General features: G+C 45.0%; 1 protein-coding gene across 4 annotated transcripts in view; it reads right to left on the reverse strand.

Moving 5' to 3' along the window:
• Positions 1 to 25,738, reverse strand: part of LOC134345754 (electrogenic sodium bicarbonate cotransporter 1-like) — a 220,563-nt gene that overhangs the window by 89,267 nt on the left and 105,558 nt on the right. For all 4 annotated transcript variants that reach the window (XM_063046920.1, XM_063046921.1, XM_063046923.1 and 1 more), the window contains exons 11-14: positions 18,424 to 18,537; positions 16,405 to 16,579; positions 10,994 to 11,127; positions 2,488 to 2,759 (exon numbers count right to left, since the gene is read on the reverse strand). In XM_063046920.1, the coding sequence (XP_062902990.1) occupies positions 2,488 to 2,759; positions 10,994 to 11,127; positions 16,405 to 16,579; positions 18,424 to 18,537 (695 nt within the window). The remainder of the gene's footprint in view (positions 1 to 2,487; positions 2,760 to 10,993; positions 11,128 to 16,404; positions 16,580 to 18,423; positions 18,538 to 25,738) is intronic.

Here is a 25,738-nt window from a genome sequence, read left to right on the forward strand (position 1 = left end):
GTTGAGGATGCCATCGTCTACCTGCTGAACCATGTCTACGCCCACCTGGACAAGCCAGCGAGCACTGTGAGGGTCATGTTTTTTGACTTCTCCAGTGCGTTCAACACCATCCGCCCTGCTCTGCTGGGGGAGAAGCTGACAGCGATGCAGGTGGATGCTTCCCTGGTGTCACGGATTCTTGATTACCTGACTGGCAGACCAGAGTACGTGTGCTTGCAACACTGTGTGTCCGACAGAGTGATCAGCAGCACTGGGGCTCCACAGGTCTCGTCTCCCTTTCTCTTCACCATTTACACCTCGGACTTCAACTACTGCACAGAGTCTTGTCAGCTTCAGAAGTTTTCGGATGACTCTGCCACAGTTGGATGCATCAGCAAGGGAGATGAGGCTGAGTACAGGGCTACGGTAGGAAACTTTGTCACATGGTGTGAGCAGAATTATCTGCAGCTTAATGTGAAAAAGACTAAAGAGCTGGTGGCAGACCTGAGGAGAGCTAAGGCATCGGTGACCCCTGTTTCCATCCAGGGTATCAGTGCGGACATGGTGGAAGATTGCAAATACCTGGGGATACGAATTGACAATAAACTGGACTGGTCAAAGAACACTGAGGGTGTCTACAAGAAGGGTCAGAGCCGTCTCTATTTCCTGAGGAGACTGAGGTCCTTTAATATCTGTCGGACGATGCTGAGGATGTTTTACGAGTCTGTGGTGGCCAGTGCGATCATGTTTGCTGTTGTGTGCTGGGGCAGCAGGCTGAGGGTAGCAGACAGCAACAGAATCAACAAACTCATTCGTAAGGCCAGTGATGTTGTGGGGATGGAACTGGACTCTCTGACGGTGGTGTCTGAAAAGAGGATGCTGTCTAAGTTGCATGCCATCTTGGACAATGTCTCCCATCCACTACATAATGTACTGGTTGGGCACAGGAGTACATTCAGCCAGAGAGACTCATTCCACCGAGATGCAACACTGAATGTCATAGGAAGTCATTCCTGCCTGTGGCCATCATACTTTACAACTCATCCCTTGGAGGGTCAGACACCCTGAGACAATAGGCTGGTCCTGGACTTATTTCATAATTTACTGGCATAATTTACATATTACTATTTATGGTTTTATTACTATTTAATTACTTATGGTGCAACTGTAATGAAAGCCAATTTCCCCCGGGATCAATAAAGTATGACTATGACTATTTAAATGTATTCAGCAGTTTCTAGGGTATTTAACACCACCAAGCTTCCCTGATTAGATCAGACTGAACTGATATGAAATGAAATGAGCTAATCTGCCTGAGGTAGATCCACATAAACCACAGCTGGCCTCCGGGGCATTGGCCTTGACCCACGGAAACATTCTACAGCAACCACTCAGTCAACTGCCTACTTAAAGAGGGAACAAACTATAGACTAATTTCTAAAGAGATACAGTGAACAAGGGAGAATGATAAAGAAATTTATCAGTCTCAGTCATCGACAACAGTGCAAGTTACTTAGACGTGGCTGGGTGTGTTTTAACCACCGTGCAACTTTCATGTAGCACGCCATCAGAAGCAAAGAAAATATCAGAGCTACAGTAAATGTCACCACTAATAACTTGAGCCAATTATTCCTGGAATTCCCACTCCAGGAACACTGTGGAAGCACCTTCACCACAAGGACTGCAAGGGTTGAAGAGGTGCCGCCCCACCATTTTCCCAAGGGCAGACTGAGAATGATAATAATTGTGCTCAGCGAGTGATAGAGTCAACGGTCACTGAAAAAGGGCCTCTGGACCAACTTGACCATTCCGACCAATATTCTGATATAAACTAGTCCCATTTGCCCATGTTTGACTCGTATCTCGTATCCCTATGTATGCACAGGGATGTTTCCTGTTCAAAAGTCTTTGAAATGCTGTAGCTGCCTCAGCCACTTCATCTGGTAGCTTGCTCCATCTACGTATCACCCACTGGGTGAAGTTGTTCAGGTTTCTATAGAATCCCTCCCCTCTCACCTTATACCCATGTCCTCTAGCTCTTCATTCCCCAACCCTGGAAAAAAACCACTGTGTGTTCACCCTATCTATGCCTCTCATTGCCCGACGCCGGCCCCCTAGGCCTGAGTCGACGTAGTAGTAGAATGCCCCTCATGATTTTATAACATTTCCATGAGATCACTCAATCTCAAACAAGTCCTAGCCTACTCAACCTCTCTCTATATAACCCAGATGCTCAAGTCCTGACAACATCTCGTAAAACTTTTCTGCATTCTTTCTAGCGTAGTGGCATCTTTTCTATAACTGGCTGACCCTGCGCAGGTCAATGGGACTGAGCAGAATAACAGTTTGGGCCAAGGGGCCTGTCATGCTCTACCACTTCTAAATTGACCACAGTACTCAAAGTGTGGCCTCAGCAATGCCTTACACAGTGCCAGTAATGCCCAGATCACAAAGATCATTTCAATAAAACCTCATCGTGTTTAGCCAAAACCGTTTAAGCATTCCTACCTTGGTCAGGCGGCAGGCACGTACAGCTGAACAGAGTGATGTAGTCCACCTTGAAGTCTGCGTTGATGGGGTAGTAGTGGGACAGTTTAATCATCTTCTTGAAGGCATCATAAATGAAGATGAAGCTGATCAATGATGAGAAGCCTTCTTCAGTGAAACGGGTGAAATACTGGACCAGGAAACTGGCGTCAGTGGCAACGAGGATGAGAGTCAGGAAGGACGACCACAACCCGATCCAAAGGCGGAACTCCAGGTAGTCAAAAGCGTTGTCTCTGGAAGAAATGTTAAGATTAGTGAATGCTGCACTGGCTTAGTCTTCAGTACGTTGCAGCTTGAGACCCCCATAGGGATAAGACCGTTTAAACACAAAGGCATTGTTTCTGCCTTCAACAGACTGCTCCACTCTGGGAGGGTAGAGTTGATGCTGAGAATCTGTGCAGGAAACAGTTGAGCATTAAGAAGCATAACTAAACAGCTAAATATTTACAAAACGAATTATAAATAGAAACAAAGAGCAAGGAAGTCACAATGACCCTTCATAAAACACTGGTTCAGTCACAACCGGAGAACTGCACCACATTTTGGGAAAGATTTTGCAGAGAATGCAGAAAATTTGCTGGAATAATTCTAGGGATGAGGGATGTAGCTTTGATGATAGACAGGAAAATCTGGGGCTGTTCTTGGAACAAGGAAGATAGTGAAGAGTTCTGGTGAAGATATCTAAAAATCACAATATAGGGTGAACAGAGAGAAAATGTTCTCCTGGAGTCATAAAGTGAAGGAAGATGAAGGTGTTTAATTATGTTGCAACATAACCTCACAAATTTTATATTTCATGTCCTGACCTATGAAGGCAAGTATGTCATATGTCTTCTTCACAACCCTATCTACCTGTGTTGTCACTTGCAAAGAACTATGGATTTGAAGTTTAAGTTTCCTATGTTTACAAATATTCCTTGGCACCGGACCCTTTACTGCATATGCTCTACCCTTAGTTGATCTCCCAAAACGCACCACCTTGTACTTCAAAGTAAATTTATTATCTAATTATCTAAGTATGTATACATTACCATATACTACCTTGAGATACATCTTCTTGCAGACATTTATAGGGAAAAAACAAATGCAATAGAATTTAGGATTAAATTCCATCTGCCAATGCTTTGCCCACCTTCTCATCTGATCCTGCTGTAGCCTTAGCCAACCTCTCTTACCACCAACTTAGATATCATCCACAGAGTTATTATTTATTCCTACTGAGGTGTATGGGGTGTCAGGGAGTGGTAACACCTCTGGTGAGGGAAGATGTCGCGTCCTTTTCAAGGCGGATATTCTACCTTTGGTCCCCACCTGGCACTCAGCTCTCACCTGTGGCTCCTCGTATCTGTTTGCATATGACAGCAGCCACACCCCGGACAACGGCTTCGACAAGCCGGCTAAACCAGGTGAGGGTAGCCGATGGGTCTCAAACCCTTGGTGAGATAGGGAGATGCCTATCTCAGCATGAGACTCCGGCGGATTGAGCGGACGAGACCAATGGAAGGTCCAACGGTCAAGAAGGCGGTCTCTGCAAGCGTCGTGGAACATGTAGAGCAGGACAAGACACAGAAGACATCCTGGTTATCCACTGCGTCTAGTCCCATCTCCAGCCGTCTCGACTCTGTCTTGTCGCTGGATCCAGGTGGGAACTGGGAAGAGAGAGTGAGGCTGACGCTGCGCAACTCTCCCTCACTTAAATCCAAATCACGCACTAGTCTCGACACCTTCAATGGTGTCAAGGTCTTCATTGACGACGACGATGGACGAACATGGATTTATTCCTTCTACGTTCACATGCAAAACACTAGGAATTCATGGAGGAAGCAGTGTGGACTCAGTCCCCAGCCTTATACCGTGTGCTATACACTGTTCCTCCCAGCCTCCGTCCAGCCAAGGAACCATCCTCGTACAGACTCCATTCGCTTTGTATTGGCCAAAACCCACCTCATCATGGACGATCATCACTCATATGTCATGAAATGTGTTATTTCTGCAGCAGCAGCAGTACAGTGCAATACATAAAATTACTACACTACTGTGCATAGTCCTACTCATGGAGCAAAACATGCCATAGTTGCCTTTATCAAATGAAATGCAAGGAACAGTCAAACAAAAGGGCAGGCCTTCAGGTACATCCTGGAGGAGAAGGTCAGAGAAGCGTCTAGGTGGGTGGGATGAAGAAGCATTTGATGGCTCTGGGCCTATTTTCATAACATGAAGGGAGATCTCATAAAAACCGAATGAATATTGAAGGTCTGGGTAGAGTGGATGTAAGTAGTAGGAGGGTCTAGAACCAGAGGGTACAGCCTCAGAATAAAAGGGACATCTCTTTAAAACCGGGATGAGGAGGAATTTTTTTTTAGCCAGAGGGTGGACAATCAATGGAATTCATTGTCACAGATGGCTTTGGAGGCCAAGTCATTTGGCTTGTTTAAAGCGAAGGTTGAAAGGTTCTTGATTGATAAGATTGTCAGGGGAGAAGGCAGGGGAATGGGGTTGAACTGAATAATATATCAGCCATGATCAAATGGTGCAGCAGACTCAATGGGCTGAATGGCCTAGTTATGCGCCTATGTCTTATGGGACAATTAAAATCAAAGATTTAGGACTAGAATCGGGGAACACAGTTATACAGCTGGAGGGGATTATAAAGACCAGGAGGGAAAAGGTCCTGGAGGGAACTGAACATTAAAATGAGAACTTTTAACACAAAGCTTTGCTTTATCAGAAGGTGAGGCTGGTGAAAGGAAACAACCATTGACTGGTAAACTCTCAGGGGCAGACAGCACATGCCTGGTGACTGAACAGGAGACGAGAGTTCAAATCCTACACAACAACTGGGGAGATTAAATTCAAGGAATTAAATAAATCTGTTAATGGTGATCACAAATTTTCTTTTATATAGAAAGTAAATCTAGTATCCCTATCTCGACAGATTCATATTTAGTGTCCCTACCTAGGCTATCTGTACAAATGACCATTGGGGTTATGGGATGGGCAATAAACAAGAAGTCAGCCTGGGTCTCATTATAAATTTGTCTTATATTCTCGCTTATCTTCTCAGTACTAAGCAAACATTTCAGTCTGCTGTGGATAATATAATTGTTCACTGATCTGTAAAGTGAGCCTGTCCAGTCTGGAAACACAGCACAATTATATAATTGTGAGGGATTTCTTTAAAGTCAACAGAAGCACATGAATCGTGGCTTCAATATTCTCCGCGTGGAAGCAGCTTCGCCTGTAATCATTGTTTCCTGCAACGACGGCCTTTCATCACGTTTGCTCAGAGATCCAATCTCAGTGCGAGAACGCAACGCCATCCTGACCAAACTGGAGATGACAAAGGCAGCATTTTCTCACGTCTGAGAGGGCCATTGTACCAGCAGTGATGGTGAAGATTGTGCCGTGTCACGGGACTCCCAATTAAAACGTTCTCAGCTCGCTCCCATGAACTATCAGAGCTGCCAGGAACATGTTTTCAGAAGGATTCCTTCAGATTCGGCCTCACACAGTCCCGTGGGCTTAACTGATCCTCATCCTCTGGGATCCTTGATTCTCAAATAGGTGGTGAGAATCAAGACCAAGACCCCTCCCACCTTGGATATCGTCTCTTCTCCACTCCCTACCCCCCAGCAAGCAGAAGATACAACAACCTGAACACAGGTACCACCAGGCTCAAGGACAGCTTCTACTCCACTCTTGTAAGACCGATGAATAGTTTCCCAGTATGGTGAGGTGGACTCTTGACCTTACAAACTACCTCATTATGAGCTTCTATCACATTGTTTACCGTCACTGCATTTTCTCTGTAGCTGTTACATTTTATTCTGCACAGTCATTGCTTTACCGCAACACACTGGACCGTACGAACAGTTTGCAAGACAAGCTTATCACCGAATTTCAGTTCATGTGACAGTAATAAACCAAAACCAACAAGCCCCTATTCTGCATTCTGTTCTTGCTTTCCCTTGTAGTATCTCAATGAATGGATGTGATCACATAATCTGTATGAACTAAGTTTTACACTTTATCTCAGTACACGTGATGATAATAAATCAATCTACCCATAGAACAGAGGTTCCCAACCCTTTTTTTAATGCTGTGGATCAATGACGTTAAGCAAGGGGCCGGTAAACCCCAGGTTGGTGGTGGTGGATTCAAACCCCATTCTCAATGTGTCGCTACATACATCTAGTCTGATGCTCGAGTGCAATACTGGGAGGGTGCTGCCTTGTTGAATGTAAGCTGATAGGGAATCAGCCATATAACTTTACTCATAAGGAATACAAGTTACTTTTACCCCGATCCCCTCTCTGGTGTACAGAGATGATTCTGTGACTTTGTCTTGAGGAAGAGCAGTTATCGCAGTATCCTGGTTACTGATGACCCCTTATTAACACAGATTGACGTAGCTGTGGGAGCACGCCATACAGAAACTAGCTCCTGAGTGTTGTCTATGCTTCAGTGAGAAGTGCTCTTGGACATACTGAGCTGGTGAAAGTTGCTAATATAATGCAGTTCTGTCTTTAAACTTTATCAAGGGCCCCTTTGGCTCTGAAATCACAGATCAGGATGATTAGTTCTCTGAACCCTACAACCTTTGCACAGTGTTCATAGGTCAGTGGGAACAGGGCCAGTGACTCACTGAAGGAAGCTCCAACCTGTCTCCAAGTCACGTGCCTGCTTCATGTAGCATGACCTCTTAGAGCATAGAAGGCAGCCATTTTGTCCCATCAAGCCTATTCTAACTCACTGTCCAATCCATTCCCCCATTAATTCCCCCTGCTGTCTGTTTTCCTCATATTCCTATTATCTGCCCTCAGATTCTATCACTCAGCTGCATGCTCCGGTTAGGATGCGGGTAAGTTAAGGCTTGGGCTTGGGGCAAGTTACAGCATTCTTCCAATTTGCCCACATCAGCAATGATCCTGATCTAAACTAGTCCCATTTGTCAGTGTGTGGCCCATTACCCTCTAAACTGTTCCTATCCACGTACATGCTCAAGTTCCTTAAATATTGCTATTGTACCTCTAGTAGCATGTTTCATATATAGGCCTTTAGCCCACAATGTTGTACTGACCTTTTAACGTACTCTAAGATCAATCCAACCCTTCCCTCCTACATAGCCCTCTATTTTTCTATCTTCCATGTGCCTATCTAAGAGTCTCTTTAATATTCCTAATGTTTTGACCTTTACCACCAACCCTGCCAGGGTGTTCAATGCATCCTCCACTCAGTGTAAAAAAAGAAAATTTACTTTTGACTCCCCCTCCCCATACTTTCCTCCAACCACCATAAAATTATGCCTGCTCTTATTAGCCATTTCCACCCCAGAAAAAATCCCTGTCTGTCCGCTCGACCTACACCTACTATCATCTTGTACACCAATAAAGTCACCTCTCTTCTTCCTTTGATCCAAAGAGAAAAGCGCTAGCTCACTCAATCTTAGCACATGCTCTCCAATCCAGGCATCATCCTGGTAAATCTCCTCTGCACCCTCTCTAAAGTGTCCACATCTTTCCCATGATGGGGTGACTAGAACTGAACACAATACTTGAAGTGTGGTCTATATGCTTGAAACATTTGATCCTCATGTCAGTTTTAATTCTCTCCCCTCTCACTTTAAACCGATGCCCTCTAGTTTTGGATTATCTTTCCCTGAGAAACTAGCTATGTGTATTGACCTTACCTGCTGTTCATGATTCTTTACTCCTCCATAGGTCCCTCCTTCATCACTAGGTCAGTTGTTTCCTGATGATACTAACTGGTTTCAATAATCGCTTCTCTCACTGAGCTCACGACACAGAGGACAACTATTCTCTTCACAAAATCGCTTGACATCTCCTCTGTCCCTGAGAGGCAGCTACATCCAGATTTCAACATCACACCTGACACACGTGACATTGAACAGAGAAGCAATCTCTCACTACTGAGAGGCAGTGTGGAAGCCTGACACTCAGTTCTAGAGCAGGCGTACTCACAACCTCCTGCCCGTGTGTGTGAGATAATTACAAAGAACTAGACAGAAAGGGACAGTATTTCAGAGAGCAACAGGCAGATGGATAGGTGGGGGAGAGGGGTGATGGGGGAATGGGAGAGAGAGAGAGAGAGTTAGAGAGTGAGAGAGAGTTAGAGAGAGTGAGAGAGAGAGAGTGAGAGAGAGAGAGTTAGAGAGAGAGTTAGACAGAGAGAGAGAGTTAGAGAGAGAGAGAGAGAGTTAGACAGAGAGTTAGAGAGATATATAGAAAAATAATTGCGAAGGATTGAGAAATTATTAATAGACTGAAAGATACAGAGAGATGGAAGGGAAAGATATTGAGAAGGACAAAAATGTAAATGGAATAAAAAGCAGAGGAATATAGAGAGACAAAGAGACAGGGAGATAGAGAGAAAAGGTTAAGGACAAAGAGACATACAGAGATGGAGAAAATGATTTTACAGAGAGGGACAGAGAAGGAGATGGAGCAGAGAGACAGAAAAAGAGTCAGGCAGGCTACAGGAAGAAAGAGATGATGACATAGTATGAGTGAGGATGAGATAGAGTGGGTCAGTGATGGAGAGAGAATGTGAAAGAGTGAGCGAGCGAGAGAGAGAGAGAGAGATGGGGGGGTAGGGAGGGAGGGAGGGAGGGAGCTGGAGTGAGTGTGACAGATAGTGCCACCCACAGAGAAACAGCTGACACAGGAACAACACGTCTATTCCTGGCACAGGGTACTACTGCCAATACACAGCACCAGCCGGACACAGGAGATGGGACAGAACAAGTTACCCACCAGGAGCATCTGATCAGGGGACAGTAGAGGTCACACGAAGCCACTGACGCCAATGCGTCCTGACTGGTGCAGATACCAGGAAGTGAAGTTTGGCTCAGTGCCGCGCCAAGAGCTCAGTGTGGACTGTCACCACCAAACACCACCCACTCCCAGTCTCTCCTCTCGGGAGAAACATTCAGGTGGCGGAGGAAGAAGGAAGGGATTTAGGGCATCATTACTACTGGATCAGTGCATCATGGGAGGGGTAGTACAGTGTGAATACCCGACTGTTGGAGGGGTAGTACAGTGTGAATACCCGACTGTTGGAGGGCAGTACAGTGTGAATACCCGACTGTTGGAGGGCAGTACAGTGTGAATACCCGACTGTTGGAGGGGTAGCACAGTGTGAATACCCAACTGTTGGAGAGGATAGTACAGTGTGAATACCCGACTGTTGGAGGGGTAGTACAGTGTGAATACCCGACTGTTGGAGAGGTAGCACAGTGTGAATACCCAACTGTTGGAGAGGATAGTACAGTCTGAATACCCGACTGTTGGAGGGCAGTACAGTGTGAATACCCGACTGTTGGAGAGGATAGTACAGTGTGAATACCTGACTGTTGGAGGGGTAGCACAGTGTGAATACCCAACTGTTGGAGAGGATAGTACAGTGTGAATACCCGACTGTTGGAGGGGTAGTACAGTGTGAATACCCGACTGTTGGAGGGCAGTACAGTGTGAATACCCGACTGTTGGAGGGGTAGCACAGTGTGAATACCCAACTGTTGGAGAGGATAGTACAGTCTGAATACCCGACTGTTGGAGGGCAGTACAGTGTGAATACCCGACTGTTGGAGAGGATAGTACAGTGTGAATACCTGACTGTTGGAGGGGTAGCACAGTGTGAATACCCAACTGTTGGAGAGGATAGTACAGTGTGAGTACCCGACTGTTGGGGGGGCAGCATCGTGGGATCACCGCACTGATGGTGGGGGTGGGCGAAATGTCCCACTGTGGGAGGGACCGTCTTAGGGACCGTACGAGGGGCCACCCTGAGGCAGTGTGAGGGAGTGCTGCACTGCACGAGGGACTGTACCCTCGGACTCTGTCACCCACCACTGTAATTAACACCACTTCCCAATTAGCAGAGGGCAGTGGGAGATGCTGACATAACAACTTCAGTCACAGCATGGAAAAAGAGATCTAAATTTAAACACTCAGCACCTGACTGACTGTATTCACCTGAGTCTCAGTGCTCACTGAGGCAGATCCAGCTGGAAATTGATCAATGCTAAGATTAATCTCAAGGTCTAAATATCATAAAAGTTTTAGACAGAGTAATTGCGCTCAGTGACAGGAGGGTGAGTGACCACAGAAGGCCCAAGGATATGGTGGAGGATGTCAGGCAGGAGGATGTGTGGATTTGAAATGCAACTCCATACAGAATATTGGAAACAATTTCAAAAGGAAATTTGATAAATACTTGAAAAGGGTTGCTGTACAGAAAATGAGGGGGAAGATAATTAATTGCCGACACTCTCAGAGCTTGCACCCGTGGTCTTCTGTCCTCTCAGGTCGTTCATCATGAAGCCTTGGCCCAGAATTTACTTGCCCCCATGCCCTCTGACTTCCCACCCGGCTGCCATGGGTCACGCCTACTTTCTGATCCCTTCTCCAACCCTGCAGTGCTCAGTGTGCATTGACATCAAACCTACTTGCTGAAGCTGAAGAGGAGACGTTCAAAGACTAGCACTGGCCCCGTGCTGCTCAGAATGGTGAGAGGTTGTCCAGAAAACAGACAGAAGGTGGCTCCACTGATGGCTGTGCCCAGGAAACTCTCCAGCACGCCCTGAGGAAGAGCAGAGATTGAATTAACAAACTGACAAATGCCTGGCCTTGAAGTTCCATTTGCCGGCCTTCCAACCCAAGGCAGAGGAAATACAGCAGAATTACATGGAGTGACCACTTGACCCTGACTGGCCAATGCATCTTCCCTTCTTTCTCATCCTGTCTCTCTCTTGTTCACCGAGTTTCCGTAAGACACATCCATATTAGTTGTCTCAACCACTGCCTGTGCTCACATTTCCTGGCAGCAAATGTGCAAGGTACCATCAGTTCCCATCACTTCACTCAACAAGTGTTCTTGAGCCTTTAATTCTCTTTCTTACTCCCATGGTGACCTCTGTGTCTCTGGCTCCATACACTGTTCTAGTGAAGCCCAAGGGACTCCACTTGGTCTTCCATCCAGCATGCTACAGAAGTTGGGGCTCAACACGGAATCAACAATTGCAGATAAGCAGTCTTTCCAGTTTATGAGGGAATTGTTCTGTTCTGATGAAAGGTCATCAGCCTGTACCATTTCTGCCTCTCTTTATATATGCTGCCTAACCTGCATAGTATCTCCAGCATTTTCTGTATTGCTTTTCTGAATTTACATTTGCTACTTTGCAGAACCAAGCAAAAGAATAAGAGCTAAAGCAAGATCTGTGCTCGAGTTGGACAACCTCTCCACCATCAGTGTTATCTACAGGAGGCACTGCTTCATTATAAAAGATTCCCACTGTCCAGGCCAAGCCACCTTCTCACAGCTACCATCGGGCTGGAGGCATAGAAGCCCAAAATCCCATACCACCAGGTTCAAAACCAGCTACTTCCATTTAACCATTCAATTCTCAACCGAACATCAGGTTTAGCATCACTATAATCACTTTGCATTAAAATTAACTTTTTTTGTTCTAATTGTGTTTTCTTGTCAAAGTTGTGCATAATTTATATCTAATTTATGTTTTTATATGAAAGCTGCATCTGTGCAATATACCTGTTATGTCACTGCAAGTAGATTTTTCATTGCACCTGAGCATACATGTACCACAGCAACAGGAATAGTGGGAGAACTAGGGATAAGGGATGTGATGAAATGAAATGTCTTTACTCGGAAGGTGAGAATCTTCGGCATTTTCTACCCCTGAATGAAGTAAATTGTCGGGCATCGAGTTTGTATAAAAGCGGGATCTATTGACTGGTGCCCACAGAAGAATTTGAGAAATTGAACAATAAGGTGTTGATTTAGAAGATCAGCCATTGTTATTACGGAATGGTGGGCAGGATGTGAATGGTGCTTGGGTGGTGGGGCGTATCATGTGCCTTCCTCCTGGTTCTACGTTAATCTGATGCCCAAGGTCAATGTCAGTGTGCAAGATGCATACAAAAAGACAATAATAATTGAGGAGCAGTGAAACCAGTCAACTGTGCCCTTTAATGCCATAACCCTAATTCTAATTATCACCAACTCTAGTCTGACCTAGCCACAATGCTTAGGCATACAATCACAAATCTATATAATGATGATCCTAATATAAAGATCCTTAAAATTTATAAGGTCTGATTGAGATGTTTCCACATTGGGCAAATCTAAACCCAGCGACCACTGGTGTAAGAAAGTTACTGACAAATTGAGTAGTTCTTTCAGAAGTAAAACCCCTCAAACAGGTTCTTCCATTCATTACCCAGACCACACTTTCTGGCAGTGACTGACCCCAAATCCTGTGGTTCCCTTAAAAATTTTTTCAAAAATCCATCTTTTTGAGCCATGGTATCATACAATATGGAGAAAGCACCTCAGCCCGTCAGTCTATGGCAACCATCAGGCATCTATGTACACATGAATCCTACTTTGCTGTCCCTTATTCCCAAGAACTAGCCACACATTCTATCCCTCACCTACATACTACAGGTAACATACCCAAACCCGTTAATCTACCACCTCGCATGTCTTCAGTCTTTCAGCAATGAGGGCTGTGACGAGAATACACATAGATAAGATGTTAGCTGTCCTGTGTGATCAGCAGTTGGTCTGCCACCTGTCTTCAAGAGAGAGATAAGGAACACAATGAAACAGCATCTGGAGATGTGTAATGAAGGGACGGGGGAGAGAGAGAGCTGTCTGGAGCGGCTCCCCCTTTGAACCCTGAACTGTTTGAAGTGATGGACAGGCGATACCCCAGCAGGGGGATAAAAAGGGACCGGTTCGCTAAGACAGAGACACACGACACCCGAGGTAACGAGACCCTGGAAGTGGTGCGCCTCTCACGAGTCGGTGGGAAGTACCGGACAACGCACAGGGTGGAAAGGTACGATCAGCGGGAACCCAGTGTGTGTCCACCCTTGCTTGGGTGCCGGGTTCACTGCAGAGGATCGACCGCATCTGGAGGAGGGGTCACAGTCGGTGACCTCAGGTGACATCACCAAGGACCTGCCCGAAAGCTGCTTGTGAGCAATTATCGCCGGTCTGTGAGTAGAAGCCGTTTCTGAATGATCAGTCGTTCCCATTCTCTCTCTCTCTCCCTCTCCCCCCCCACGTTGTCCATCGCCATGGCAACCATTACTGCGAACTGAACTACTAAATTGGACTGAACTTTGTGTCACTTTGAAATTGGTCATTTATCCCTAGACAACGATAGAGCTTGATTGATGCTGTTATCTTAATTCTGTGCACATGTGTGTTTATCATTGCTAAACTGTTGCATTTATTATCCTTTCGATTACTGTGTTGCTTGTTTCTTTAATAAAACTTTCTTAGTTCTAGTAATCCAGACTCCAACTGAGTGATCCATTTCTGCTGGTTTGGCAACCCAGTTACGGGGTACGTAACAGGGCATTGTGTGCAAGAGCTGGGACATTATTTTTCAACATGACACTGAGCTGCGGTCTCCATCGAGGTCTTGGCTCAGACTTGGTTTTTTTTTAGTTATTTTTGGTCTGTAAGGATGCTTTTGGGGACAAGAGGGGAGTTACAGGTCAGGTTTGGACTTAGGGACAGGGATGTGGGGGAATTATAGGACAGGCCAGAGTCGAAGCCTCTGCGTTTGAAGGGCAGCAGCGAGGTTGGGATCGGATGTCAGGCCCGCAGACCAGCAAGAATGTTCGGTGACCCATCATCAGTGAGACCGAAGCTCGAGCCCTAGATTTCAGGCTCCCATCATCGACAATTCCGGCATTTGAGCCCGGACTTCAGGCCCTCATCCATGATCCTCCTTCGTCAGCATCCAAAAGTCCTGGGTCAATACCGAAGATCAAGGCCCAAGGTTGATTAGATGTCCACATCAAAGCCTGAAGGTCATTCGGGCATCCAGATCAAAGGCCAAAAGTTGACCAGGCATCCAGGTCAAAGGCCGAAGGTCGACTGGACATCAAGATCAAAGGCCGAAGGTCGACCGTACATCAAGATCAAAGGCCGAAGGTCGACTGGACGTCAAGATCAAAGGACGACCGGACGTCAAGATCAAAGGCCAAAGTTCGACGGATGTCCAGATCAAAGGCTGAAGGTCGACCGGACATCCAGATCGAAGCCCGAAGGTCGATCAGGCGTCTAGATCAAAGCTTGAAGGTCAATTAGACACCTAGATCAAAACCTGAAGGTCAGTAGATGAGACCCAATGGCTGGAGCCTGGGTCTGAGAATCTCTGTGAGTTCATTGGGGAAGCCAGGACCCCTTGCCTGAGAATCCAGGAGTCCACTGGTGACGACGGCCTATCCTGGGGTTTGAGGACTGTGTATGTGCATGAGTTTCGCTGATGCTGGTTGTGTTCTGTGTTTTTCTGCCAAGCATTGTGGGCATACAATGTTGGCACCGGAATGTGTGGTGATGGTTGTGGGCTGCCCTCAACATATTCTTGGGTGTTTTGGCTGTTAACGTAAATGTCACATTTCACTGTACATGTGCTAGATAAATCCAAACCTGAAACCTGAAATCAGGTCGCAGCTGTGCATTGCACTCAGAGGGAAGGTGCAGTTAAACTGGAAAGAGTGCAGATATATAAAGAAGTTGGTAGGACTGGAGGTCAGAGTTATAGGGAGAGGCTGGCAGGGCTAGGGCTTCATTCCTTAGAACGCAGGAGAATGAGGGAGAACCTCACAGATGTATGTACAATCACGATAGGCATAAATAGGGTGGCTGGTCTTTTCCCCAAGGTTGGGGAATTGAAAACAAAGGGTCATAATTTTAAGCTGAGAAGGAAAAGATTTAAAAGGCACCTGAGAGGAACTTTTCTGTACTGAGGGTGGTGAGTATATGGAACAAACTGCTAGGGAGAGTGGTTCAGGCAGGTACAGTTGAGTCATTAAGAAGCATTTGGCTGGGTACATGGACAGGAGGAGCCTGACAGGATCTGGCCTGAAGACAGGAAATTGGAATTAACACTGTGGTCAACATGGACTCAATGGGCCAAAGGGCCTGTACTCCTGCTGTATTGCTCTATGTGTATGGGGGGAAACCAGAATGCCTGGAGGAAACCCACAGAGTCACAGGGAGATCATGTGAACTCCACAAAGACAGCACTGAAGCTCAAACGTACTGAGTGATGGACAGCTTCAAAGATTCACCATCCTCTGATGGAAGGATTTCTTTTCCTCTCTGCCCTCTACATGACGTTCATAGCTCAGCACAACATCGTGGGCTGACAGGCCTGTTCCCGTTCTGCATTGTTCTGACCACACATTTTGGGACTGGTTCAAAACCCAATCCAACCAGCTCTCGTCGTGGACACTCTCTCTTCTCCCCACTTCCTTTGGTCAGAACATACAAAAGCTTGAAAGCACAAACCACTAGCATCAAAGACAGCTTCTACCCTGATGCTACAAGGCTGTAGAACCAACTCCTTGTCAGGTAAAGATGAACTCCTGATCTCCCAGACTACCTCACCATGGCACTTGCACTTTATTTGCCTGGGCTGCACATTCTCTGTAACTGTAACACTATTCTGCATTCCACTTTGCTTTTCACTATCTCAATGTAATTATGAATGAACTGTCAGAACAGATGCAAACAAAAGCATTTCACTGTAACTTGCTGCAAGACCATAATAAACCAAGTACCAGTTACCAGCCAGGGAAACCGCTATCTTTACATCTGGCTTGTCCAGCCCCATAGTTCACTGGGGACGCCCCTCAATATTCTCAAATCATTCTGCTCACTGACACCTCACACACAGTGTGATGTGACACCACCACGCTTGCCATCCCAGGGAGTGAAAATTCTGCGCAGTATCTGCAATGTAATCATACGTGTGATTAACACACTGAGCCCCCGGTTGGAACGTGTATCTGTCAAGTCACCAGAGCCCCGAACCTGCATGTTGTCCGTTGCGTCTCCAAGGAGTCCTCCGAAGGTGATGGCGTTGGTTACGGTCCCCAGGTAGATGAACATGATGGCAGACAAAGACTGGATGCTCAGTGCGTCATAAAAATCGCTGGCATACCATGGGACTTTCCTCTTGATGTCTGCCACAAAACCACCGAAGAATCTAAGGTGTCAGACAAAAGAAAAGTTTAATAAAATCAGACAGTGGACAGTGAAATACTTATCAGGGTAGAAATGTCCAACGTTAGGAGACATTCATTGAAAGTGAGAGGAGGAAAATTTAAAGATGTGCGCGGAGAAATTCTTTATTTATTTTTACACACAGAGAATAGTGTGCCTCAGGACCGATGTTCCCTCTAATTTGTTATGACCAGTGTGCAAAATTCTTGCGCTGTGCAACCTTTTCCCCAGTGACAACATGTGCGCACTGAATAATTTCTTCAATAAAAACAGTATAGATAAGCCAGTTCTAAAATCTGCAGACAAATCATCACCAACTCCACGTTGTCAACACCGTCCGCGTCAGAAACTGGAAAAGGAAATTTGATTATGTATGATTGTTGAGAAATACTTAACATGCCAATGAGGGAGAGGGTGACAGCCATTTGTGCTCAGTTTAAATTTCTTTGTGCGCGCGCGTGTACACACACACACACACACCTTAGAGGGAACATTGCTCTGCACTTTCACCACCAGGTTCAGGAACAGTTACTACCCCTCAACCATCAGGCTCTTGAACAAAAGGGGAACGATACACTCATTCCATTTCTGGTGCTCCCACAACTGACGGTCTCACTTTAAGGACTCTTTATCCTGTTATTTCATACTTGTTATTTATTGCTATTTATTTATATTTGCATTTTTGCTCAGAATCAAGGACGACTTGTTTCCACCCTGGCTCTGAGGGTCCATAGGTCACCGATAAAGACAAAAGTCCAAAGCAACTGAAGATGGCGTTCCCAACAATCTACCATCTTTCAGTTCGAGGAATTGGTCATTCCCATAGAACCCATGTCAATATAATTCATCTGGGAAGTTCGATTTTAGGAAAACACCTCCTTTGGGTTAGACTTCCCCTGACAGGAATAATAATAAAAAGAAAAAATAAACATTGAAACTCAGTTTTCTCCATGAATAATCCATCATAGTGTCACAGTGTTATACAGCACGGAAAAAGGTCCTTCATCCCAACTCGCCATGCCAATCTAAACCAGTCCCATTCGCCTGCGTTTGGATCCTATCCCTCTAACCTTTCCAACTACATAACATGGCGCAATTTCAATGTTTCAAGGTTTAATGAAACCGAGCAATCCATATAAATACAGACATCAAACAGCCATATTTTGGGAAATAATCACTGAATTTTACCATCTATTGAACACAGTCTATTAACAGATTCTAAAGTTGATTTACAGGTTCTCCAGCGCTTGTCATTTCTACGGCCAGGACAAGACAGTGTATCATGTATATATGGAACATGAGAAGTTGCAGCCTCTATCTGAATACCTGAAAGGGGTGCTCAAGTTTAGGCTGCACTTCAGACCCATGCTCCTGATCTCTGGTCAACAGGTGGGTCAACTGGGGGATCTCCTGGTCCGTTTGATCCTTGACCTGGCCAAAGTGGTCGTTCACAGCTCTCAGAGGTAGGTGGGCAGTTGAGGGCTCTGCCCTCTTCCAAGGTTACACCTGTCCCCATGTGTACCTGGAGAAGGAGCACTCTGTATACATCGATACAAAGCAGGATTTCCAGGAATAATGGGTGTGACATGGGTTTGAGTGTGTTCCGGCTTAATTAAATGTAAACAGCTTGAATGGCAGAATACAGCAGTAATGATATGATTCGGTAATCAATTAATAAATCTATATTGGAAAAGGAAAAAAGTATATCAAAGGCATTGGCATGTGTCACAAAGCACCACCCACTCTAGCCCCAACAATGCCCAGAATGCAGCCAAACACTAGACTTGATGGTAACCTTTACTAATGTCACAGAATTTCTGGTCTTACCTTCCGGTTTTCTTCAGTTCATCCGGCACCTCATGGCTCCCACCCCCACCACCACTGTCATGGGGCATGTCTCCATTCATCTGGATGCTCTCTCCTCCTGAAATCATGTTCTTCCTGTTCAAAGAAATAACAGTGTTAGACCCATTTGTCCTTGTCTGTCTCTCTCTCTCTCACACACACACACACACACTTCTTTGCGAAATGGGCAGTTTAGCACTTTGGCGTCTGATTGGTGTTCCTGCTTCACACCAGCCTCCCCTCCTCCGCCCCTTGACATCAATTCACCATCAGCTTCTACTCCTCCATCCATGTCAATTCAACAATGCATGAAGCAGGCCATTCGGCCCCTCAAACCCAGTCTATCATTCGCCGAGCTCTTGGCTGGTCTTCTACCTCAACATCATTTCCCTGTATTATTCCTATTCCATCAATATCCAAAAGATCTACTCATCTCCGTTTGGCATGAACTCAACGGCTGAACTATCACAGTCTCACAGGGTAGAGAATTCCAAAGTCTCATGAGCCTCTGACTGCAGAAATTTCTCAACTCAGCCTTAAACCATTGACTGTTACCCAAGTTATTAACACCTGTGTCAGGGATAAATCCTCCTTGCATCCAGCCTGGGGAGCCTTTTCCAAATATCGCAAGTTTCAAAGAGATCTTCTCTCACCCTTTGAATGAATCCTTCTTCCCCTGTGAATGGAAATTGAACCTATGGACACTACTTCACGACATTTTTTTCTTATTATTCTCTTCTTCTCTCTTTCTCCTTTCTATGTATTTAATTTAAATTTTGAAATAATATATTAACTGTAATTTACAATTTCTGTTATTATGTATTGAAATATACTACACAGCAATAAATTTCACAACATATGCCAATATTAAACCTGATTCTGAAGACAATACAATCCAAATCTATTCAAAGGTTCATTTTATTGTCAAAGTATGCATTATTAATACAACTCTGATCTTTGTCTTCTCCAGATGGCCATTAAATACAGAAAGACCATGGGTGTTGATGAAAGAAAAGATATCAACTCTCCACCCCGGCACAAAAAAAAATCAATACTTGCAGACCCCAAAAAATCCCCTCCCTTCCTCGCAGTAAAAAAAAAACAGCGACAATAACAATGTTTGACCCTGTCACTCGCATAAAAAAAAATACAAATCTTTCCTCATATGACAAACCGACCATCCCTGGAACCAGTCTGGTGAAACTTCACTGCACTCTGTCCGTGGCAAGTACATCCTTCCTTGGGTTAAGAGACCAGAACTGCATATAATATTCCAGATGAGGTTTTACTAAGGACCAGGAGAAATGCAATAGAATTCCTTTACTCCTGCCCTCAAACCCTCTCAATATGGCCATTTTAACAACTGCATTCCTAGCACTTGCCTCACCTACTTGTTGGTTTTCGATGACATGCCTACAAACACATCCAGATACCTCTGAACATCGATTCCGTCCTCACTTATTTACCCATTTAACAATTCAATGCGGAGCAGACCCTTCTGGCCCTTTGAGCCATGCCACCTTTGCGACTCTAACAAGTCACGACGACCAATTAACCTACCCCGTATAGCTTGGGACTGTGGGAGGAAACACAGCAGCCTTCACTAGGAGCTTGAGCAAATTCAGTACGTCACCAAAGACTATTACAAATTTCCAGAGATGTACGAAGCAGAGCATTTTGACAGGTTGCATCACAACCCAGTGGGCAGACTGTAAAGCAGGGCAGGCACTTCTCTCCCACTATCAAGAAGATCCCTTTGAGGCCGCATTCATCACCAGGATCCTCACCATCCAAGAAGTGGCCACCATCAGGGAGGAGCTTCAGGAGCCTGAAGACCCACGTTCAACAATTCAGCCTTTACTCCTCCACCATCAGATTCCTGAATGGTCCATGAATCCATGAATGCTCTCATTATTCCTTTCTCCAGACTATTTTTGTACTTTTACACTGTACTGCCACTGCTGCTGCACAAAAAACAAATTCACGCCAGTGAGAATAAATCTAATTTCCATTCTGACTCTTGACATTCTGCTTCTCCACTCTACGCAGACGGTGAATAACTTCTCATTTTTCCACACTGCATGGTTATCCCCATAAATCCATCCATGCCATCTCCCTGTGGGATGATTTCCAGATCCCGTAACTCCCTGGATAAAGGAGATAGTCATGGATAACTTATTAGAGTCATAGAGAAGTACAGCACAGAAATAGGCCTTTCGGCCCATCTAGTCCATGTGAAAACCATTTAAACGGCCCATTCCCATCAACCTCCATTGGGACCATAGTTCATATTCCTGCTATCCATGTACCTATCCAAATTCCGCTTAAACATTGAAATTACGCTGGCGTGCACCACTTATGCTGGCAGCTCATTCCACACTCTCAGGACCCTCTGAGTGAAGAAGTTTCCCCTCATGTTCCCCTTAATCTTCTCACCTTTTTCCCTTAACCCATGACTTTTAGTAGTAGTCCCACCCAACCTCAGTGGAAAACTCCTGCTTGCATTTGCCCTAATTTTGTTATTGGATCTTTGATGACACTCTTATAATGAACGTTCCATTGTCCCTGGAAAGGAGAATGTGGAGAGGTGGGATTTTGTAGATAAAGACAAAGAGGGCAGATGCTGGAATCTGGAACAACAAACGAGTTACTGGAGGAACTTGGAGGGTCAAGTAACCTTTGTGGGGAGGGAAGAAATTGATAACATTTTGGCTCAAAATATGATGCAGAGTTTCAAACAGAAACATCAACAATTACTTTCCTCCACAGATGCTGCTCAACCCAAAGAGTTCCTCCAGCAGATTGTGTGACTGTGTGTTGCTGCAGTTCTTTTAGATTGAATGTAGACCAGTACAGTACAGGAACAGGCCCTTTGGCCCACAAAGTGGTGCTGAACCAATTCAATTAGTAATCAAATGGCCAACTAAACTAATCTCCTCTGCCAACACAATGTTCATATCCTTTTATTTCCCTAACATGCATGTGCCTATTTAACTATCTCTTAAAATTCCCTAATATATCTGCCTCCACTCCCACCCCTGGCAACATATTCCAGACACCCACCACTCTGTGTAAAAAAACTTTCCCCTCACATCTCCTTTGAACTTACTCCCTCTCACCTTAAATCAGGGGTCCCCAACCTTTTTTGCACCGTAGACCGGTTGAACATTGACAATATTCTTGCGGACCAGCCCGGGGGGGGAGGGGGGGGAGGGGGGCGTTGCCAACTTACTCACTGTGTTTACGCCGAGAAAGACTACCATGACCATGAAGCCTTGCGCGGGCACCTGTGTGCGCATGCGTGACGTGCACATACATAACGTGCGCATCGGTGTATGTGCTGATTTTTTTCCTACAAATCGGTTTTGGCAATTCTGTTCGGTGAAACTACACTGTACATACATTATTTCTACTTTATATAGGCTGTGTATTTATCATATCATTCCTGCTTTTACTATATGTTAGTGTTATTTGGTATGATTTGGTAGGTCATTTTTTTGGGTCTGGGAACGCTCAAAAATTTTTCCCATATAAATTAATGGTAATTGGTTTTTCGCTTTATGCCATTCTTACATGAAAGGTTTCATAGGAACACTCTACCTTAGGGGGGGGGAAATACGGGACAAACCAATTTAGCCCAATATACGGGATGTCCCGGCTAATATGGGACATCCCTAGTGGTGGTGGTGGGGGTGTTAATCATGACCGGAATATAGGTGATAAGTCAACTATAAGTCACTTATAAGTGGCTAATACACTTAATTTCATTTCTAAAAGGGTTTATCTAACGAATTTAATATTAAACACATAAGCGCATATTTTCCCCGTATGAACCTATAAAATCATTGCAACACTCCAATATCGCTGAATCAGTGGGAGCCTTGGGCTTGTTTCCCTGCAACAAGACGGTCCCATCGAGGGGTGATGGGACACAGCGATACTCGAAGGGGATTCCTTATGTCCAGTCTATTCCACAATTTAGTTTTCGTTGCATTCATCGCAGAAAACTCCGCTTCACAGAGGCATGTTGGAAATGGAAGCAACGTTTTCGGTGCTTTCATGGCTACCTCAGGATATTTAGCCTTGACATTGATCCAGAATGCCAGCAGAGATGTTATGTCAAACATACTTTTCAGTCTGCCATCATTTGCAAGCTCGGGGAGTTCATCTTCTTCCCGCGCTGACATGGATGACGCGTGGGTAATGACCTCACGTGCGTTCAATTTCAACAGTTGGTGTGACAGGGAATGAGGAAAGGTGCAGCTGACTCATATTGTTTCATATTGCCAAATCATATCATTTCCTCGCGGCCCGGTAGCACATGCTTTGCGGCCCGGTGGTTGGGGACCACTGCCTTAAATGCATGGCCTCTGGTATTAGACATTTCAACCCCAGGAAAAAGGATACTGTTGGGCCACTCTACCTTATAAACCTCTATCAGATTTCCCCTCAGCCTCTGTTCCAAAGAAAACAACCCAAGTTTGTCCAACCTCTCATTATAGCACAGGCCCTGTAGTCCAGGCAGCATCCTGGTAAACCACTTCCACACCCTCAACATCCTTCCTATAATGGAGTGACCAGAACTGTACAGGTGTCCCCTGCTTTTCGAACGCTCGCTTTACGAAACCTCACTGTTATGAAAGACCTACATTAGTTACCTGTTTTCGCTAACAGAAGGTGTTTTCACTGTTACGAAAAAAGCAGCGGCGAAAAAAGGCAGCGCAAGCTCCTCCCCCGGAACTGCATTCTAGCCGCCATTGCTTAAACACGTGCCTGTGAGCAGCCGTTAGCAAGATGAGTTCTAAGGTATCGGAAAGGCCTAAAAGAGCTCGTAAGGGTGTTACACTTGGTGTAAAACTAGACATAATTAAGCATTTCGATCGTGGTGAACGAAGTAAGGACAACGTGAGTTTGGCTTGTGGAAGTTGACGAAGATGATGTTGAAGAGGTTTTGGCATCCCATGACCAAGAACTGATAGATGAAGAGCTGGTGCAATTGGAAGAGGAAAGGATAACAATTGAAACCAAATGCAGTAGCGAACGGACCGAAAATGAAGTCGTCCAGGAATTGAACGTGAAGCAACTGCGTGAGATTTTCGCTGCATTGATTGCAGAAAAGTATGACTTAAATTTTGAAAGGGTACGTTGGTTTAGGGCATATTTGCAAGATGGTTTGAGTGCTTACAAAGAACTGTAGGATAGAAAAATGCGCGGGGCTAAGCCGTCAAGCAAGCATTCCAATCAGCCACAGCAGACGACAAACCTCGACCTTCGACATCGAGGCAGGCAGACTTAGAAGAAGATGACTTGGCTGCCCTGATGGAAACAGACGACGATGAGATGACACCCCAGTGTCCCACCACACCAACCTCCGGGCCGCGGACAGATACTGATCCGTGGAGAATGCAGCGGTAGCCGGGACGCACCCAGCACATCTTTAAGAAAAAAGCCGATTGCGTCGCCTCTGATCTGGGCCGACATTTACATGCCGGGCGGCACCTAATTAATTAGCTTGTTTATTTCGGCTTTTTTCTTAAAGACGTGCTGGGTGCACCCCTGTACCCCTGCATGCTTCGCGGATCGGTATCGGTCGGCGGCCTGGAGGGTGGGGGCCAGTGCACCACCCCAACCTCCGATGTCTCAGCCTAATACACTATCATCAGTGTGCTCAGCGCTGTCTTCCCGATTCCGGTAAGTGATACTATACTGTACATACATTATTTCTACTTTATACAGGCTGTGTATTTTTATGCGTTATTTGGTATGATTTCAGCTTCATACCTTAAAGGTTACTGGAGAGTGTTTTTGTCGAGCGCGCTTGCGTCATGTTTCTGCTGAGAGTGCTTGCATGAGATTTTCACTACGGAGAACAGTGCGGCAATGATTGTAGAGAAGTATTTCTACTTTATATAGGCTGTGTATTTATCACATCATTCCTGCTTTTATTATATGTTACTGTTATTTTAGGTTTTGTGTGTTATTTGGCATGATTTGGTGGGTTGTTTTTGGGTCTGCGAACGCTCACAAATTTTTCCCATATAAATAAATGGTAATTGCTTCTTCGCTTTACGACATTCCGGCTTATGACCGTTTCACAGGAACGCTCTACCTTCGGATGGCAGGGGAAACCTGTATGCTGAACTCCAGGTGCAGCCTACTAGAATTATATAAAGTTGCAGCCTAACTTCCTGAGTTTTGAACTCAGTGTCTCAACTAATAAAGGCCAGCATATCATGTGCCTTCTTCACCAGGCTACCAATCTTTCAGGGAGCTATGAACTTGGACCCCAAGATATCTCTGTCTCTTTACATTTGACCTACCAAGGTGTACTACTTCACATTTGGCAATTTTCCCTCCCATATCTGCAACTGTATTCTTCGACAGTCTTCTATGCCAGGAGTCCTCAACTTTCTTCTGCTCGTGGACCACTTGTGACTTTCATTTATCCCTGTGCCCACCCCCACCCCTATCACCTTCCACAGTCTGTGTTAGATGCTGATGGTTTATTTTTGGTCAACTGTAAAATTATTCCTATATACAGTCAATATTTATGTTTTGACAGGTTATAGGAATTATTGTATGTTAAACATAATGTTACAGGTGTATATGAAAAACTATTTCAATCCTCTGAAGAGGATACTTTATTTATAATATAGATAATACTCTTCCAACCAGCAATGAAAAAGCACTTAATATTGTTACTTAGGGTACTTGGTGAGATCTTTGCAACTGATGCAAACTAGTAAGTTTTGGAATATCCAGTTTCAACTTGGTTAAAGATAATTGAAAATCACCTCTTTTTCACAATGTCATGATGGTTATGAGCTTTTGATAGGTGAAGAGCTTGACTCAAACCACATTCAGCTAGTAAAAAGGTGGAAAACCCAATTAAAAACAATTTTGCTTTGTCCTAGAGCTGTGGAAACTTATTTTGAATATCACTAGTTACCCAGAAGTTTTGCTTGCTGTGTTTGCTTGAGCTGTTCTATCACTTTGCAGCTCAGCAAGACATTCATGCAAGCAATGTGGTGTCAGTATCAGTCACATTCACTCCAAATGGATCCACCACCCAATCTGGAATATGCACCTCCAGCAGGTCTCTGGACTGAAATTCTGCATCAGTGTGTCGTTGTTTCATGATATACAATCAAATCATCATCTTACTGTTCTAATTTTAAGAGTGGCCACTGAAGGAAATTACATAACTCACAACATCCAATATTGCTGCTGAAAGGTTGCATGAGTTTTCCAAGGGATGTGGTATATGTATATGTGGTACCTCTTTGTATATGAGATT

Source organism: Mobula hypostoma, chromosome 4 (assembly GCF_963921235.1).
Source record: "Mobula hypostoma chromosome 4, sMobHyp1.1, whole genome shotgun sequence".
Classification (NCBI taxonomy): domain Eukaryota; kingdom Metazoa; phylum Chordata; class Chondrichthyes; order Myliobatiformes; family Myliobatidae; genus Mobula; species Mobula hypostoma.